The sequence below is a fragment of the Neovison vison genome, chromosome 13 (assembly GCF_020171115.1).
Source record: "Neovison vison isolate M4711 chromosome 13, ASM_NN_V1, whole genome shotgun sequence".
Lineage (NCBI taxonomy): Eukaryota > Metazoa > Chordata > Mammalia > Carnivora > Mustelidae > Neogale > Neogale vison.
In genome coordinates, this window is record NC_058103.1 from 132,589,567 (window position 1) to 132,607,567 (window position 18,001).

General features: G+C 41.2%; 1 protein-coding gene across 4 annotated transcripts in view; it reads right to left on the reverse strand.

The window, feature by feature from the left end:
- FAM189A1 (family with sequence similarity 189 member A1) overlaps positions 1–18,001 on the reverse strand; it is a 489,761-nt gene that overhangs the window by 272,208 nt on the left and 199,552 nt on the right. For 3 of the 4 annotated variants that reach the window (XM_044231808.1, XM_044231807.1, XM_044231810.1), the window contains exon 2: positions 7,663–7,719. In XM_044231808.1, coding sequence (XP_044087743.1) covers positions 7,663–7,719 — 57 coding nt within the window. Of the gene's footprint in view, positions 1–7,662; positions 7,720–9,702; positions 9,721–18,001 lie in introns of those variants that run through there. The other variant, XM_044231811.1, reaches the window with a different exon arrangement.

Here is an 18,001-nt window from a genome sequence, read left to right on the forward strand (position 1 = left end):
TTTAGGGACCCCCATTCCACATAGAGGCTTCTTGAAATTCTCCCCATTAACTCATAACTCATTAATGCTCTGTTCATTTTTCACAATTTTTTTCCTCCATGTTCTACCTTTGGATAACTTCTATTGCAATGTCTTGAGTTCACTAATCTTCTCTTCTCTTATATTCTTTTAGATTTATTTATTTGAGGGGGGCAGAGACTCTAAAGCAGACTCTCCACTGAGCATGAAGCCCAATGCAGCCCATGACCCTGAAATGACTTGAGACTAAACCAAGTGTCAGATGCTTAATTGACGAAGGCACCCAGACACCCCTCTTCTCTCTTACTGCATCTGCCATTAATCTCAACCAGCGAATCTTTTCTCTCTTATATTGAATTTTTCATTACTCAGAGTTCAAACAGGTATTTTTTAATACCTTCCTGTCTCTAGTTAACTTTTTGAACATCTGGAATACAGTTATAACTGTTTTAATGTCCCTTCTGTCTGCTGTCTGCTATTTCTAACATGTGGATAAGTTTTATATCAATTTAAATTGATTTCTTTTTCTCATTTCAGATTGTATTTTCTTGCTTCTTGGCATGCCTAGTAATCTTTGATTGGATGCCAGACATTGTGATTATTATCTTGGAGGTGCTAGATATTTTTGTACTCCTATGAACATTCTTGAACTTTATCTTAGGACATAATTAAATTAGTTGGAAATGGTTTGAGTCCTTTGGATCTCGCTTTTAAGATTTATCACAGAGCTTGCTGAAGCAGCACATATATTAAGATTTGTCATAAAGGACTGGAGTGACATGTACTCTGGGGTTAATTATTCCCCATTACTGAGGCAAGATTCTTCTAAAAGTATTCTACTCCCCTGTCTGAACAAATCACGAGATTTTCCAGTCTGGATGGTAGGAAAGCCCTGCTTTTTTGCCCATACTATTCCCTCTAATCCACTCAGATTATTCTTTCCTGACCTCAGGTAGTTTTCTCATATGAAAAATCTGATCAACATCAGCTAAATAGGGAATCCTTTGCAGACCTCCAGAACTCTGTTTGTGGAAGTCCCTTCTCTCCGGTACTTTTCCCTGTGAACTCTAGCCTCCTTGAAATCCCCAGACCTTCACCTTCTTCTTCTTAACTCAGTGAGTGCTCCAGGCTCTTCCCATGTTTTCCCTGCCTGTGCTGCTGCCTGGAAACCCTCTTACAGTTGGAGACTGGGGACAACCTTAGGACTTACTATTAATGATGGAGGATCAAGGTAGAAGGAATATAGAGTAGAATCAGGCCAGATTTATTTCTATCTGCTAAGCAGAGATCCTAACATTCAATGTTTAGCTGGAGGAGTTTAAAAAAAAGTTTGTTCAGTTTGTTAACATATGAATCCAAAGGTGGAGGTACTCTAAATGAAGTTGAAATGCCAGACTTCCTTGGTATACTGTAAAAGGAAGAGATCTAAAGGCTTAAGGAGACTGGAATAAGAATATGCACTGATCCCATAAGACTTGCTTGCCTGTCCTGTAGGATCCAGGGAACACACTTCTTACCACTACTATAAGAAATCTGTGAGATGAACTCCAACATCCTTGAAGAGCTTTGTGATACCTCTTCTCTGCAGGCCAAAAATTAGATTGGAAATATCTGTGCTACAATCAAACTAGGTTCCCTAAATGCAATAAGGATTATGGGATTCCAGGATGGCAGGGACCAAGTGACAGCACTATGTTACCAAGGACCATGTGGTTATAGTTACTGAGTGTCAGTGGGGCCAAAGCAGTACTCAGAGGAATCTGACTCACAGAGATGCTTGCTGTTAGCTCCTAGAGGTTCTATTTGTTTGATCAAACCTTTACTGATACACATTCCCAACTTGGTTGATAAAAATTTTGCGATTAAAGTAAACCAAAAAGCCAGACTCCTCAAATAAAAGTAAACCAAAAGCCAGATTCCTCAAACAGTATAATATAAAATGTAAACAGTAGTTCACTCAAAATTTTTTTAAATTACACTACCTGTGATTATGTCTGAGGCTAGTTCCATTATTGATAAATAAGCAATCACAAGATGTTCCACTGAATCTTTCAAAAATTATTTAAATCAGAGCTATAGAATTTTATTCCTAATTGTAATCTATCATAATATAGAATCTTTTATAGTTTAATGTAAGGAAGACAATTATCTCAACCACAGGAGACACTTCTCAAACTATTACAAAAAACAGAAGAGGAGGAAGAGCTTCCAAAGTCATTCTGAGGCCAGCATTACCCAGACACAAAAACCAGACAAAGACACTACAAACAAAAAGAAAACTACAGGCTAATATCTCTGATGAACATAGATGCAAATATCCCCAACAAATAAATAAAGCAAACAGAAGCCAACAATTTATTTAAAAATTATTTATCATAAAAATGTGAGATTTATTCCAGTGGTTCAATACTCACAAATCAATCAATGTGATATATTACATTAACAAGAGACAGGATGAAAACCATATGGTGGTGGGTATTATGGAGGACACATATTGCATGGAGCACTGGGTGTGGTGCATAAACAATGAAATCTGGAACACTGAAAAGAAAAAATAAATAAATAAAAATTTTAAAATATTTTTATGGTCATCTCAAAAAACATCTGAAAAAGTACAACATCCATTCATGTTGAAAACTTTCAACAAAGTAGGTTTAGAGGGAACATACCTCAACATAGTAAAGACCTTATATGAAAAACCAACAGCTAACATCATACTCAATGGTGAAAAACTGAGAGCTTTCCCTTTAATGTCAGTAACAAGACAAGGATGTCCACTCTCACCACTTTTATTCAGCAAATTACTAGAAGTTCTACCTGCCACAATCAGACAAGAAAAAGAAATACATGGCATCTAAATTAGTAAAGAAAAAGTAAAACTTTCACTCTTTGCGAATGACATGATATATATAGAAAACCCTAAAGACTCCACCAAAAAACTTCTAGAAGTGATAAATGAATTCAGTAAAGTTGTAGATACAAATTCAATATACAGAAATCTGTTGGATTTCTATATAGCGATAAGTAGCAGAAAGAGAAATTAAGAAAACAAGCCCATTTATAACTGCACCAAAAATAATAAAATACCATAATCAAAGAGGTGAAAGACCTCTACTCTGAAAACCATAAAACACTGATAAAAGAAATTGAAGATGACACAATGGAACAAATGGAAAGCTATTCCATGCTCACAGATTAGAAAAACTACTATTGTCAAAATGTCCATACTACACAAAGCAATCTACAGATTTGATGCAATCTCTATCAGAATACCAACATTTTCACAGATCTACAACAAATAATCCTATAATTTGTATAGCATCCCAAAAGACCCCAAAAAGCCAAAGGAATCCCGAGAAAGAAGAACAAAGCTGACGTATCAGCTGATAATGGTAGTAATCAAAAGTAAAGCATGGTATGGCATAAAAATAGACAATTAGATTAATGGAGACAATTAGATTAATGGAACAGAATAGAGAGCCCAGAAATAAAACCATGATTATATGGCCAATTAATTTGTGACAAAGGAGATAAGAACATATAATGGGGAAAAGACAGCCTTGTCAACAAATAATGCTGGGAAAACTGCACAGCTATATACAGAAGTATGAAAGTGGACCACTTTCTTATCCATACATGAAAATAAACTGAAAATATATTCAAGACCTAAATATGAGACCTGAATCCATAAAAATCCTAGTAGAAATCATAGTAATTTCTTTGCCTTAAGCCACAGAAACATTTTTCTAGAAATGTGTCTCCAGGCCATGAAACAAAAGCAAAATTAAACTATTGGGACTACATCAAAATGAAAAGCTTTTGCATACTGAAGGAAAGCATCAACAAAATGACAAGGCAACCTACTGAATGGGGAAGATATTTGCAAATAATATAACTGATAAGGGGTTAATATTCAAAATATATAGAAGACATATACATACTATACCAAAAAGCAAATAATCTGATTTAAAAATGGGCAAAGGACCAGGGAATAGAATTTTTCCAAAGAAGATCGATCAATAGACACATGAAAAGATGCTAAACATCACTAATCATCAGAGAAATGCAAATCAAAATCACAATGAGGTATACCTTACACCCATCAAAATAGCTAGAACCAAAAAGTCAAGGGATAACAAGTGTTGAGGAGGATGTAGAGAAAAAAGAACCCCTGCATACTATTGGTAGGAATGTAAACTGGTGCAACCACTGTGGAAAACAGAATGGAAGTTCCTTAAAAAATTAAAAATACAATTACCATATGATCCAGTAATTCCACTACTGGGTATTCACCCAAAGGAAAAGACATATGCATCCCTGTGTTTATTGCAGCATTATTTACAATAGCCAAGATCTGGAATCTACCCGGTTGTCTGTCCACAAATGAATGGATAAATAAAAAGGGTAAATATACACAAAGGACTATTACTTGGCCATAAAGAAGGCTGAGATCTTGCATTTGCAACAACATGGGTAGACCTAGAGAATATAATGTGAAACAAGTCAGACTGAGAAAGACAAATAGCGTATCATTTCACTCATATGTGCAATTTAAGAAACAAATGATCAAACAAAGGAAAAAAGAGACAAAAAAACAAGACTCTTAACTGGTGGTTAGCAGAAGAGAGGTGGATGGGGGGTAGTTGAAATAGGTGATGGGGACTAAGAGTACACTTACCATGATGAGCACTGAGTAATGTACACAACTGTTGAATCACTCTATTGTATATCTGAAATATTGTATCATATAATAATTATGAACTAATATAACAATATAACCTGATACTATATAACTAATATAAGTATATATTAACTATACTTCAATTTAAAAAGAAGAAAAGAACCACATTAATGCAAAAATACATATTCTCTACTGAAATAGCTATTATCACTTTCCAGCATTATGAAAGGCTCTTATAAAATACCAGTGCAAAAAAGTCCCAGTATTTTTCTCCTCGTTTTCCCTCTGGCATCATATTCACCAGCCTGGAAGGGGCAACCTTCCTTCCTGTCCTCTCAGACAGCCTGCTGCCCCTTCTCCCTTGCTTTTTCCTAACACAGTCTCCCCACCAGCATACCAGTCACTCCAGGCAAAAAGGATACCGTTCCTCATCCCATTGTGTTTTATAAGATTGGACTGATGGAAAGAAAGGACATGCAGCAGAGATTAGGATATGACCCCACAGACCAGCCCTTCAGAGGAAAGGCACTGCCAGCAGACCAGTGACGGTACCAAAACCCTGCCTTCAGCATGCCCACACATGGCTGTCCTCACCTGCCAGCCCCCGCGAGCGTGGGGCATGGCGCTGCGGATCCTGGATTGGCAGAGCCCAACACTGCCTCTTCCAACCACCCAGAGAGACAGACACCCTCCTTCAGAGAGGGCAACTCCCTCTGGGGGGGGGGAGGGGGAATTCTTCGCGGGGACAGGAAGTGGTGGTGAGACCCCTGGAAATGAACCAAAATGGCCAGAGTGGCTCCTTCACTTTTATAGCTCCGGGAAGAAGGAAACACTATCATTAGGGTAGAGGATAGAAACAGGAGCTTGGGATAAAAGAATTCCTTAATTCTAGATTGGGAAAAAAGAATTCATCGATTCCTCAGTTCTAGCTGAGTCTAGAGTGAGTTTTTACTAATGAATCAAAAGGCTGTATTGTTACAACTCATAAATTATTGAATGCTACATCTGAAACTAATGATGTATTCTACGTTGGCTAATTGAATTTAAATAAAAAAGACTGTATTGTCCTGGTCAACAGAGAAGAATGATCTCACCGTAGAGAGGAACAATTTTCTACCAAAATTCCCACCCACCTCTTTACATAGTATGGAGCTGCTACTGGGAAGTTCAGGAAGGGACTACCTTTTCCAGCTTCCTACCCGGCCCAAAAGGGCCATGTGACAGGCCCTCCACAGTGGTTTGACGTGTGAGCAATGAGGATCACATTTAAGCCCATCCACATTGCCTTTCCCGTTCTACTAAAATGAAATGAGTCCACAAACCTAGGGAACGGTAGAGTCCCTTCTAGAAGGAAGCAACCAGGGTCTCTGGATCCCCTGTGAGGGGGATCCATTCCACTGTCTGGAATGACCACTCAAGAAGAAGCATGTCCTTTGGCTGAGCTTTTGGGTTTTTAACTCGTGCCATGTTAGGCCACTGACAGTCTGGGCTTTGTGACAGCACCTAGTGTTATCCTAACCCATCCCTTACCTCCCTAAGTAAAGAAAGTGGTCAGTTGAGCATGGGGAGGCCCTCCTCTCCTACCTGGGGCTTGGGTAGAAATAAATGAATGGGAGAAAGTGCTCACCACCGCCCCATTGTGGCTTTTCCTTACTTGGCAGCCAGCACAAGAGGCCTTCCTTGGCCTGTTTCATCAGGGCAGGTGAGGAGGAATGGAACAGGCTGGCCCCGTGTCCCCGAAGGGAGCCCAAAAGCACAGCCAACGGGCATCTGCCCCACAGCTGGTATGTCCACCACCATTTTCCTCTGCACAGTGGAGTCAGGTCCTTGGCACACTAGTTGTGATTTACTTTAAAATACTCCAGCAAGGGGCTTGGATCAAATAAGACAGGCCAAGGTTGATATTTGCAGAAGACAGATGGGGGGGGGGTCTACAGGGATTCATTATACTAGCTTCTCTCTCGACTTGTGTGCATGTTTGATACTTTCTACATTAAAAAAAAAAAACTTTTTTTTTTAAAGGAAATTTCTCAACAAGTCATAGGAGAAGAGGCTCACTGAATTAATGCCACTCTCTTCCCGATGCCTCCTCAGGATGCTGTGGTTACTCTCGGGAGGGGAAGGTGTTTACAACAGGCAGATTTGTGGGATTTTTCTACTTCCATTAATATTTAGTACATGTCATTATCTCCAAACCTAATCACTTAAAGAAGAGATTTTAAATAATTGATGCCTACAAAAGAGAAAAAAAGCCATGCCGTGTTTTTTCATTATCCATCAAAACCCAGAAAACCTCTTCGTCTGGCCCTGACATGGACACATAAATATATTAATGTACACCCTGAGAAAAACATGCATACAAATCAATACACATGAATCTGCTCAGGCTACTTGCCCGATGGAAAAACCATCCCATTCTTTCCATCTCCTGTGTGGCCTGCTCCTCCCCAGCATGGGGCTGTGGCCATGGGAGAAGGGGTTCCAGCAACACCCCTGTGCCTTTGGAGCAAATAAACACCCTCCTCTGAAACACTGAGTTTCAGTCCCCAAAACACACACGCGGCTGACATTTCTTGAGCTCTGATAAAGGAGGGGCTGCCCATGGGCTCATCCACGCACATACACATGTGCAATAATATGTTTACACACCGAGAGAAAATGCTTATACTGACACTTACTAAAATGTCTTTGTTCCCAGAACCCAAACAGAACAAATGAAGAGGACACCCCATGAGCATCTCAGATGAGCACCAGACAGCTACTCTCCAAAGGACAGAAGGTAGGATATGCCCTGGTTGTTACCTAAGAGCCTCTCTGCATTGAGAGGTTCCAGGTCTATCAAGGTCTCTGTCCCGCTTTCATTAAAGTAGCCAGAACTCTCTTTGCTGGTACCTTTAAAGTGCTCACACCCCCGCAGGGAGGGCCCTGCTCCCCGGATGCCGTGGAGACAGGTGCAGACTTACCACCAGCGAGAGAGGCCTCTTCCAGGAGACGACGCCAATGAGCCCTGACAACAGCACCTGCAAGGACAAACAGTACAGGAAGGTAAGACTCTTCGGAAACCTCTAACCGACCATCAACACAGTCCTGACCATCTCAGCTAGAAAACGGACTACTTCTAGAATTCAGCTCAAGTACAGGAGCAGGGGGACAATGAAGCTTGCTGTCCACCTGGACGCTCACCCTGCAGCCACTGTGGGTGGCACATGGGCCTCTGAGACCACCGGGAACTCCTGAGAGATCACTTAGGCTCTGTATGGATGGGCCCAGGACTGGACACACTTGCCGGAAGAGCATTTTCTCCACTCTGTTCCTGTGAGTTTTTTGGCTTTGTGACTTAAAAATCACAGGGAGGACTATAAACCCTACTTTGGGGAAAGGCGGCGCTCCCCCCTTGCCAGTCACCTGGCTACTTTCCTTCTGCGCATGGGTGCCGGGCACAGCAGACCTGGCAGGCTCCTCTCCTTTCCCGCACTTGGTCCCCTTGACAGCTTCCCAAGTCACCAGGAGGCGGTGCCACTGGACGACGTCCCCAGCTTCCCACATACTGGCCTACATGGCTCCAGGTCCCACTGAGCGAGTCCCCTCCAGGACCTCTTCTAGCAGCCACTCCTCCCACCCTGGCTCCTCCATGTCTCCCTAACCCCATGAGGATCATTGTGTCTTCTCTCTCAGGAGAACCACCCCTCAGCTCCTGGCCCACAATCCCTGAGGCACATGCTAGCCATGGATCCCTCCATTCCCAAGCTCCTTGGGACAGGCAGGGCCCAACAGATCACAGAGACACAACTGTTCCCTCCCCACTGCCATCTGGCTTCAGCCCTCACCACTTGCCCACACACTTCCCAAGGTCACCAGAGGGGTCGCTGAGTGCAACACACTAGTGCAGTGATCAGCTTGAAGACCTGAGGTTAACCACACCCTCCTGTGGGAGGCTCCCTCTCCACTAGGCTTTGCATCACTCCCCAGATGTCCTCCCTTCTCTGCTCCATCAGGTCCTCCCCCCTCTCTTCCCTTCCCACTCCCTAAGACCTGTCCTCCAAGACTGCTGAATCTTACTCACACACAACACACAAAACAAACAAACAAACAAACAAAATGAACCAAAGAGCTCAACATGGCTCTGCTCCCAAGCACGTCACATATATACTCTTTCTTGATGCATGCATTTGGCAAACATACTCAATATCAACAAATAGTATTTACGAACACTTTCCCATCTCCCAAATCTCTCTTCATGATGCCACCCAGCTGCAACCTATATGGAAATCCCTGATGACTATTTTCCTGTGTCTCTCTGAGCCCCAGTCCCTTGTTCTTCACCCACAAGGTCTATAACCTCTCTCTTCATTTTTATACCCAAACCACTCTCCCTCTTGTCATCTCTCCTCCCACAATGGCACCCCTCCTCCCGATCTCTCAAATCTAAATCCTAGAGATGGCCCCAGCCCAGCTGGCCCTGACCCTGCCTTCTCCTTAGGATATGATTTCCAAAGAGCGCCCTCTGTTTTCCCTTGAGGCAGCACCAGCCTGAACCAAATAAAGCCTGGGTAGAGGACGGGAAGGTACACTTTCCAGAAAACATGTGTTTATACTCTGTCTTCTACTTCCCATTTCTACCATAAAAAATTTTACCTATTCTTTAAGACATGGCCCAACTCCTCCTTACTCAGGAAGGGCCTATGTATTCATGAGTACATGGGGCCCCACTAAATCCCTAAACTACCACCAGACCTCTCAAGCCATGTTTAATAAGCTCAAACAGAACTCCTTGATCTTTTCTTCTAAGTTGAAGTTTATAAAACTATCAAATGTCTACAGTGGCCAAGTTGCTTATAACAGACATATTATTGGGAAACCCACAAACCTCCAGAGAACAGGCATTTATAAACACAAAGGAAGTTAGTTAATAATCATTTACCTTAGGTTACAGTAAAAATTCTTGACCTTCCTTGCCTCCATCCCACAGTTATCATTCCATGAATCCCCTCAAATAATTTTACCTCCAACAAGTATGGGCAGTTTGCTTTACTGAAGAAAATGTTCCATTTTCTAAGTATCACTGAGAACTGTAATTACAGATGGATCCAATTCCCCTACACAAAGGGAAAAAATAAAACCATCAAACTCTGTGGCATGTAAATCTTTAGATAATCCCTGATAATCCATGGGCTTGTATAAAGCCCTCCCCTTTATATCAGTATGATGGGCTATCACTCCTGTGGTCCTACTCAGTGACACTTACAACGATGTTGCCCCAGCAACACGCTGCAGCCTTTTAAGACCCTGGCCAGTTGACTCAGATAGGCCATGTCCAGACTCCTGACCTACAAAAACTCTGAATGTTGCTGTGTCAAGCTATAAAATTTGTGGTACCTTGTGACACAGCGGTAGAAAACTATTTATTAAGGACTAAATGTCCTTATGATGGACTAAATACATATGATGAAGTCCTAACCCTCCAGTGTGATGGTATTTGGATGTAAGCCCTTTAGGAGGTAATTAGGGTTAGATTATGTTATAAGGGGTACGGCCCTCATGATGGGATGGTGGCCTGACAGGATGAGAAAGATTTCTCTACTATCTCTCTTTCTCTCTCTCTCTCCCAACATGTGCACACCATGGAAAGGTCACATGAGGACACTGCGAGGTTTCAACAGCCTGTAAGACAGGAAAGGGGCCCTCACCAGAACCCAACCCTGATCTCAGACTTCTGGCCTCCAGAACTGTGAGAAAATAAATTCCTGTTAGTCAAGCCACCAAGTCTGTGATACTTTGTTATGGCCACTCGCGCTTATTAATACACTAATGTTAATAATGAAGAGTGGAATATTGTATTCTTGTTTTCAAACGTGCACTCTCTCCCCATGTCTCTTCAGAAGAAGCAGACTTCCCTGACCACAGATCTAGAAAACCAGAACACCAGAGAACCAGAGGAGGCCTCCTCTGGTCCACTTGGCATCATAGAAGAGAGGAGCATAGCTCCCCTCAGAAATGACCGGGTCTTAGTTTGAACTTTTTTTTGCTCAATTCCCACTACCGGTGAAAATTATTGTTGCATGTTCTGCCACTCTGGTACTTCTGCGGGTTTATTTTGTACCACGTTGGTGAGGGACGAGGTCATTGAGCTAGTTAGCCGTGAAATTACTGCCTCTCATGAAACCTTTGTCCCATTTAATTTGCCGATATCGTTATTCAAAGTCCACAGTTTACACAGAATATGAAGACATTGAAGAGGGTCAGAGAAGAGTAACATATAATTAAATAGCTGTGAAAGAAAAGCCAAAAAAGAATGTCAAAGGCGTGATATTGCTGAGAGAGAAGCTTAACTTTTTGAGCACCTGCAAGTTGTTAAAAGGACACAAACCCACTTTTTTTTTTCTCCACTTGCTGCCCAGCATAAATAGAGGCAAGTGATAATATTAAAAATGAGACAGAATTTCCTGCTGTTGAGGGCAACGAAAGGGGATAATAGACTGCCAGGAAGTAATGGCATCTTTAGAGCCAAAGGCCTTCCTGTTGGATTGGTACTGCTGTCTGAACACAGAGGCTGGAAGAAATTAGCTCTTTAAATCCTGTCCTCTAAGATCGAAAAGTCCTTTCATTGTCCCAAATCAAGAATTTTCTTCCGAGCTCCTCTTCTGGTTCAAAGGCAAATGATAATGCAACATTTTAGGTAAGGAAGCGAGTCCTTCTAGAATGCAGACTTGAAAGCCAATCCAATTATTTCACAAAACATATGGCAGGATTTTCTAATAGCTACTGTGGCATCAATTAACCCCTAAGAAGCCAGGCTTCACCACTTTCTGGAAAAAGAGCTGTTGTTGCAAAAATGGGGCAAATAATATTCTGAGCTTCCTGAAATGAATGAAGTCTACCTAGCCCACTTCCCCACGTCTTCCAGACTTCAGACCTGTGCCATGCAAAATGCTTCCTTCTCCTTCATGGAGTAGGGGATCCTCCTACTTATTCCGACCTACATTTGCTTTTCTTTCTGGGTGGTTTTCTGTGTCTGGGTCTCCCTGGGGCCACAAGGCAGGGCTGACTCCATTATGCCTTCTGTGTCCATCTGTGTCCATCTCAGCTCCCTTCTGAGAAAAATACATGCCTTCCCATCCACCCCATCTCCATGGCTTCTACCCCCTTCTCTCAGAACAACCCCAAACCCATCTCTCTCCCAACCATTCACTCCCACCGGCAGTCCTGACTTTCTCCACACCACTTTCCGCTGGAGGCTTCATCAATACATCAAACTCAAAACATCCACAAGGAACGCCACTCTCCTTCTCAGTCTACTTCCTCCATGATAGAAAAGAAATCTGTAGCTTTCATTCTCTCAATGCATAAAAGCAAAACTAGACACTGATGGGAAAGACAGCCTGATCAAAGAAAAAAGAAGAAAAAAGGAAACTGTTTTAAGATACTGCAAATAACCCGTGAGTCAAAAGAAAATCCAAGCAAAATACAACACAGTCTGGGGGCACCTGGGTAACTCAGTGGGTTAAAGCCTCTGCCTTCGGCTCAGGTCATGATCCCAGGGTCCTGGGATGGAGCCCCGCATTGGGCTCTCTGTTCCTCGGGGAGTCTGCTTCCTCCTCTCTCTCTCTGCCTGCCTCTCTGACTACTTGTGATTCTGTCTTTCTAATAAATAAATAAAATCTTTTAAAAAAAATACAACACAATCTCTTCTGTAGTGAGTGTTTTTTTGACGCAAATTACTATATATATGCTTGGAACCCATTCAAACTGGTCCTGCCCTGTGTGATGCAGCCTTCCACCAGGCTATTTACTCAAAACCCGCAACTGGACTGTGTTATTTAATGAGTTAATAAAGCAGCATATGTGTTTTTATAACACATTTCTAGAATATTTGGATTTTAAAAGATTTCAAAGTAATTGGTTTCCTCTATAATCCTATCTATTTCATTTTATGCATTAGAAAGCCTTATTCTGAGATGGGCTCCCCAGGCTTCCCTAGGCTGCTATGAACCCTTGACGTAGAGGTTCCTTTAGTGCAGATATTTTAGTAGTCAATTCCATTTTTTTTTTTTTTAATCTAGAAATGTCTTACTTCACCTTCATGCTTGAAAAGTAGTTTTGCTGGGTACAGGGTTCTAGGTTGATGGTTTCTCCTCTCAATAGGCTGAAAACAGTATTCCACCATCAACAGGTTCCCGCCCCGACCATCAGGAAGTTGGCTGTCCTTTTAACTGCTGTTCCTTGAGGCAGGAAGCTGTGCTTACCCTTTTTCATTCTTTTGTTGTTTGTTTTGTTGTTGTAAAAGATTTTATTTATTTATTTGAGAGTGAGAGAGATCATGAGGGGGAGAAGGTTAGAGGGAGAAGCAGACTCCCCACGGAGTTGGGAGCCCAATGTGGGACTAGATCCTGGGACTCCCTGGATCATGACCTGAGCCGAAGGCAGTGGCTTAACCAACTGAGCCACCCATGTGCTCTTTTATGGCTTTTTTTTAAGATTTTTTTTTTTTTTAAGTTTCAGAGACAGAGTGAGCGAGAGAAAGTACAAGCAGGGGCCAGGGTGGTAGGGGAAGCAGGCTTCCCACTGAGGAGGGAGCCTGACGTGGGGCTTAATCCCAGGATGCTGACATCATGACCTGAGCCAAAGGCAGGTGCTTAACCTAATATGCCACCCAGGCACCCCTGTCCTTACTCTTTAAGGCCTTTTAAAACCATCTACTTGCCTTTAGTGTTCTGAGGTTTTTGCGTATTATGTCTAAGTGTGGATTTCTTTTTATGTATCCTTTTTGGCATGTACTATGCTTCTGACATGATGAATTTACATTTTTCATTAGTTCTGGAAATTGCATAGCCAATATCTCTTCAAATATTGTCTCTCTGGCATTCTCTCCATCAGGGACTCTGGCAATCTCATGCTAATCCTTCCTATTCCATCCTCCGAACCTCTTAGTTCTGCTTTCACATACTCCACACCCTTGTCCTTCCGTATTTCATTCTGAAAAACTTCCTTATGTTTACCTTCCAGGTGACTAATTTTCCCTGAACGACGTTTAACCAGCTGTTGAACATCTGCATTTATTTAGAGAATTTAAACAATTATATTTTATGTATTTATAAGTTCTGCTTTTATCTTTTTCCAAATATGGTGATTTGTTTCAGACAGTCTCTTACTGCATGCTCATCTGTACAACTGCTTAAAATATTTCATATGCAGATGCTCTTACATCCAAGATGTGCAGTGAACATTAGGTATCTAAGCCTGTCGCTTGTTGTTTCTGTTGACTCTCACTTACTGCAGCGTCCTTCCTTTGATGTTTGTAGTTTGGGGAGTCTTTTGTTGTGAACACATTGCTTGCTCTTAATTAGTGAGGTTCTGTGGACCCCAAATAGAAAAATTTTCCCTAAGACAGGTATACTTCTGCCAATAACCAGGAAGAACCTGAGCTCTAGAAATGCTGTGATCTCCAAGGGGCTCAGCTCATGGTTCAATCTGGAAATCTCAGTCTGAGCCCTCCTCACCCCATCTCACCACACAGTGGACATTCATGCCTAGGCACCTGTCTGCTCCAGCCGTGTACTACTCTGACCCTGCTCCCTGCCTCTCAGATTCCAGCTGCCTGCCACTCTGGCCTTGGGTCATTGTGTGGAGTTTGTTTAGGGGTGGGGTGGTAGACCCCAGAGATCTGCAATGCCTCCAGGTGCATGCCCTTTGTCTAAGATCAGGGTGCGAGCAGATTCAATGTCTGGTGAGGGCTCACTTCCTGGTTCACAGATGGCCATGTTCTCACATGTCCTCACATCATGGGTCTCTCTTATAAAGGCAATAATCCCATTCATGAGGTTCCATTCTTGTGACCTAATCACCTCCCACTGGCTCAACTTCCAAATACCATCACACTGGGGATAAGGATTTGACATGTAAATTTTAGGGAGACACAAACATTCAGTCTATAACAATCAGGATATCATAGATGGTTTTCTAGGAAAATATGTTACTACAATTGAGTCCCCTTAAAATAAAAAACTAAATGTACCTATAAACACCAATAAATTGGGAAAGTGGTCAAATACCCACAGGCAAATTCTTCAAAAGCTTCAAAATATAGAGATTTCCAACACAATTTAATTTTTTTTTCCGAGCACAGAGGGAAAAAACAAGGAAACTTTCCAAATTCTTTTTGCAAAGGTCAGCCTAACTGTTACAACCCTGTAAAATATCACAAGAAAAGAAAACAGCCAATTTTACTTATAAACAGAGGTATACAATTTTTAAATAAAATGTTAGAAAATAGACTTCAGTGGTACATTTAGAAGAATAAAGAGCAAGGCGGGGGTTCACATCAGGAATGAAAAGATGAATCAGTAAGAGGAAACAGCAATAAAATTAATCATATTAATATGACAAAAATGAAAAATATCATTCGGTAGATATATAAAAGGCATTTGATAAAATTCAATCACTATTTTTTATGAAAAATAAATCTTAGTTTAATACAACAAAATAAAGATGCCCAAATTGCCACCTATATTTAAAACTAATCTGGAAAATACCAGTGTGGTGTGCAGAATTATGTGATGTTTCCCAATAACTGCTCCCCCCAACCTGGTTGTATATTGCCTACAGAATCCCCTCTTCTTGAGAGTGGGTGGGATTATGAATATGATGAATTTCAGTCCTGCGGTTAGGTTACACTCTATGACAAAGGCAAAAGGATTTTGCAGTACACTCAGGTCCTAAATAAGTCTGGTTTTGAGTTCATCAAAAGGAAGGTTCTCCTGGGTGGGCCTGGCCTCATCAGGCAAACCCTTGGGTCTGGGCTTTTTGTAAAGCCAAAAATTTGAAGCACTAGGGAGAGTCTGCTGCTGCCTGAAGAAGTAAGCTGCTATGTTTTGAGAGGGATTCTAACAGCTGGATCCTCTACAGCTGACACCTGGCAAGAAAATAGGGATCTCAATCACACAACCATACACATAAACGCTGCCAATAACCTGAGGGACTATGGAAATGGATCTTTCTCTCCTCAAGCCTCTGGGTGAAAATGCATCTGGCCTCACTTTGATTTTAGCCTTCAGACTCAGCAGAAAGCCCAAATGTTCCAGGCTCCGGACCCATGGAAACTGCAAGATACTGTATCTGTATTGTTTTAAGCCATGGTGCTTGTGGTAATTTGTTATATAGCAATAGAGAACTAATACAACTAGCTAATAAAACCAAAGAAGAAAGAAAAGTTAAAAATTTGTGAAGAGGGGGCAAATGATTACTACTTGAAAATGATACACTTATCTCAAATACTGAAGGAAACTGATGAAAAAGAATAACAAAGTAATTACAAGAATTCAGTAAATCAAATGGTTAGAAATTAATATATTTAAAAATCATGATATTAGTTATATTTAGTGAACACTGACTTATGACATATACCTACTAAGGTTTTATACTTTAACTCTTTGTATCTTGACAACTGTAAAAGGCATGTATGATTTTTGCATACCACTGCACAGAGGAGAAAATTAAAGCACTTGCCCACATTACAGTATTAGGATATAAGCTCATAAAGTATGGAAAAAAAATAGCTTTCCTATATACATGCAAGTGAAGATGGGTTAGAAAAATGAATAAAATTAAGTATTCCATTTATAACACTTCCATTTATAACAAAAAATTCCATTTATAACAAAAAGGTAGAATGACTTAGAACACAGAGACTAATATGAAATGAGCAAGAACAATATCAAAAAAATCTTGAATATCTAATGAGAACATAAAACTCCTCATATTAGATGCAAAAAAAAATCCTTTTTTCAGGGCGCCTGGGTGGAGCAGTGGGTTAAAGCCTCATAATCCCAGGGTCCTGGGATGGAGCCCCACATCCGGGCTCTCTGCTCAGCAGGGAACCTGCTTCCCCCCATCTCTGCCTGCCTCTCTGCCTACTTGTGATCTCTGTCTGTCAAATAAATAAATAAAATCTTTAAAAAAAAATCCTTTTTTCAAAGTGAAGAACCAAAGAATGCATGAAGCTCCTTGAAATTCTAATGAAAATACTATTAAGAGGAAAAATAATCAATTCCATAAAAAGCATTGGGACAATGAGTTAACCACTTGGAAAGAAATAAAACTTATTTTCTGCCTTATTCTTTATACCCAAATAAATTTAAGTGTAATCAAAGGGTAAACCAAAAATTAAAATCTGATAGTCCTAGAGGAACATGCGAGCATTTTTTAAAACAATCTTGAGAGGAATTCAGTGTTGGAGGCATGACATGGAATCAAGAGTCCTAATAAAAAAAAGATTAATATGTTTTAAACGTTTGTTTAAAAAACAACACCAGTGGTTAGGTTACACTATATGACAAAGACAAAAGGGGTAGAGTAGATCTTTGTCCTTAATCCCATGGCCTCCCCATATGACAAGTACAAGTCCATGCTTCTGACAAGTAATATGGAAGACTCCCAAGACAATTCTTAGAGTCCTCATCCTCAGCTGATGTTGGGCTTGGCCATGAGACTTGCTTGGCCACACTGGGTGGAGGTGGCCCTCACCCTCAAGACCTCCAGGGCATCTCGTGATGCCACCCAACAACACAAATTGCCTGTCATCCTCTGTGTACCTGCCCCTTGAGCCAGTGGACTGGACCCAGACAGCCATGGCCCCTTCAGCCTGGGCCCCAGAATGGATAGATGGCACAGACCCAAACCCAACCAAGCCTTCATCCAAGGTGGGGCCACCTCAGCTTTCCTGAAAACCAGAGCAGAAGACAAAGACTGGCTGCTGCCAACCACTGAGGTTTGGAGTGGTTTCTTTATACAGTCTTATCATGGCTAGAGCTAACAAACATATTTGTGATTTAAAAAGAACCTAAAATGGAAAACCAATTCTAAAGAGGAAAAATACTTATAATACACACAACAAACAAAAGGTTTATTGTCTTAACTTACAAAGAGCTCCTATCAATTAACAAGTAAAGGGAACCACTCAATAGAAAATAATGGGGAAGGATGGTCACATTTTTAATGGATGGTAAACATATAAAATGATGTTTCAACCTACTCCAGTTTTTTCTTAAAACAAGCCAAATCAACATGACAAATATTTTGTGTCAGGCTGCCAACTTTTTGGTGAAGTGGCAAGGACAGAGGAGAAAAAACGTTCCTCTTTAATATGATTGGTGTTGGCATAAAATGATGTAGTCTTCCTTGGGAGCAATTTCATAAAACCCTCAAAATAGGAAAGGCACATACTTCTACTGAATGATTCACTACCGGGAACGTCATCTATGGAAACAGTACCGGAGGTACGCCAAGTCACTTGCACAAGGATATTTA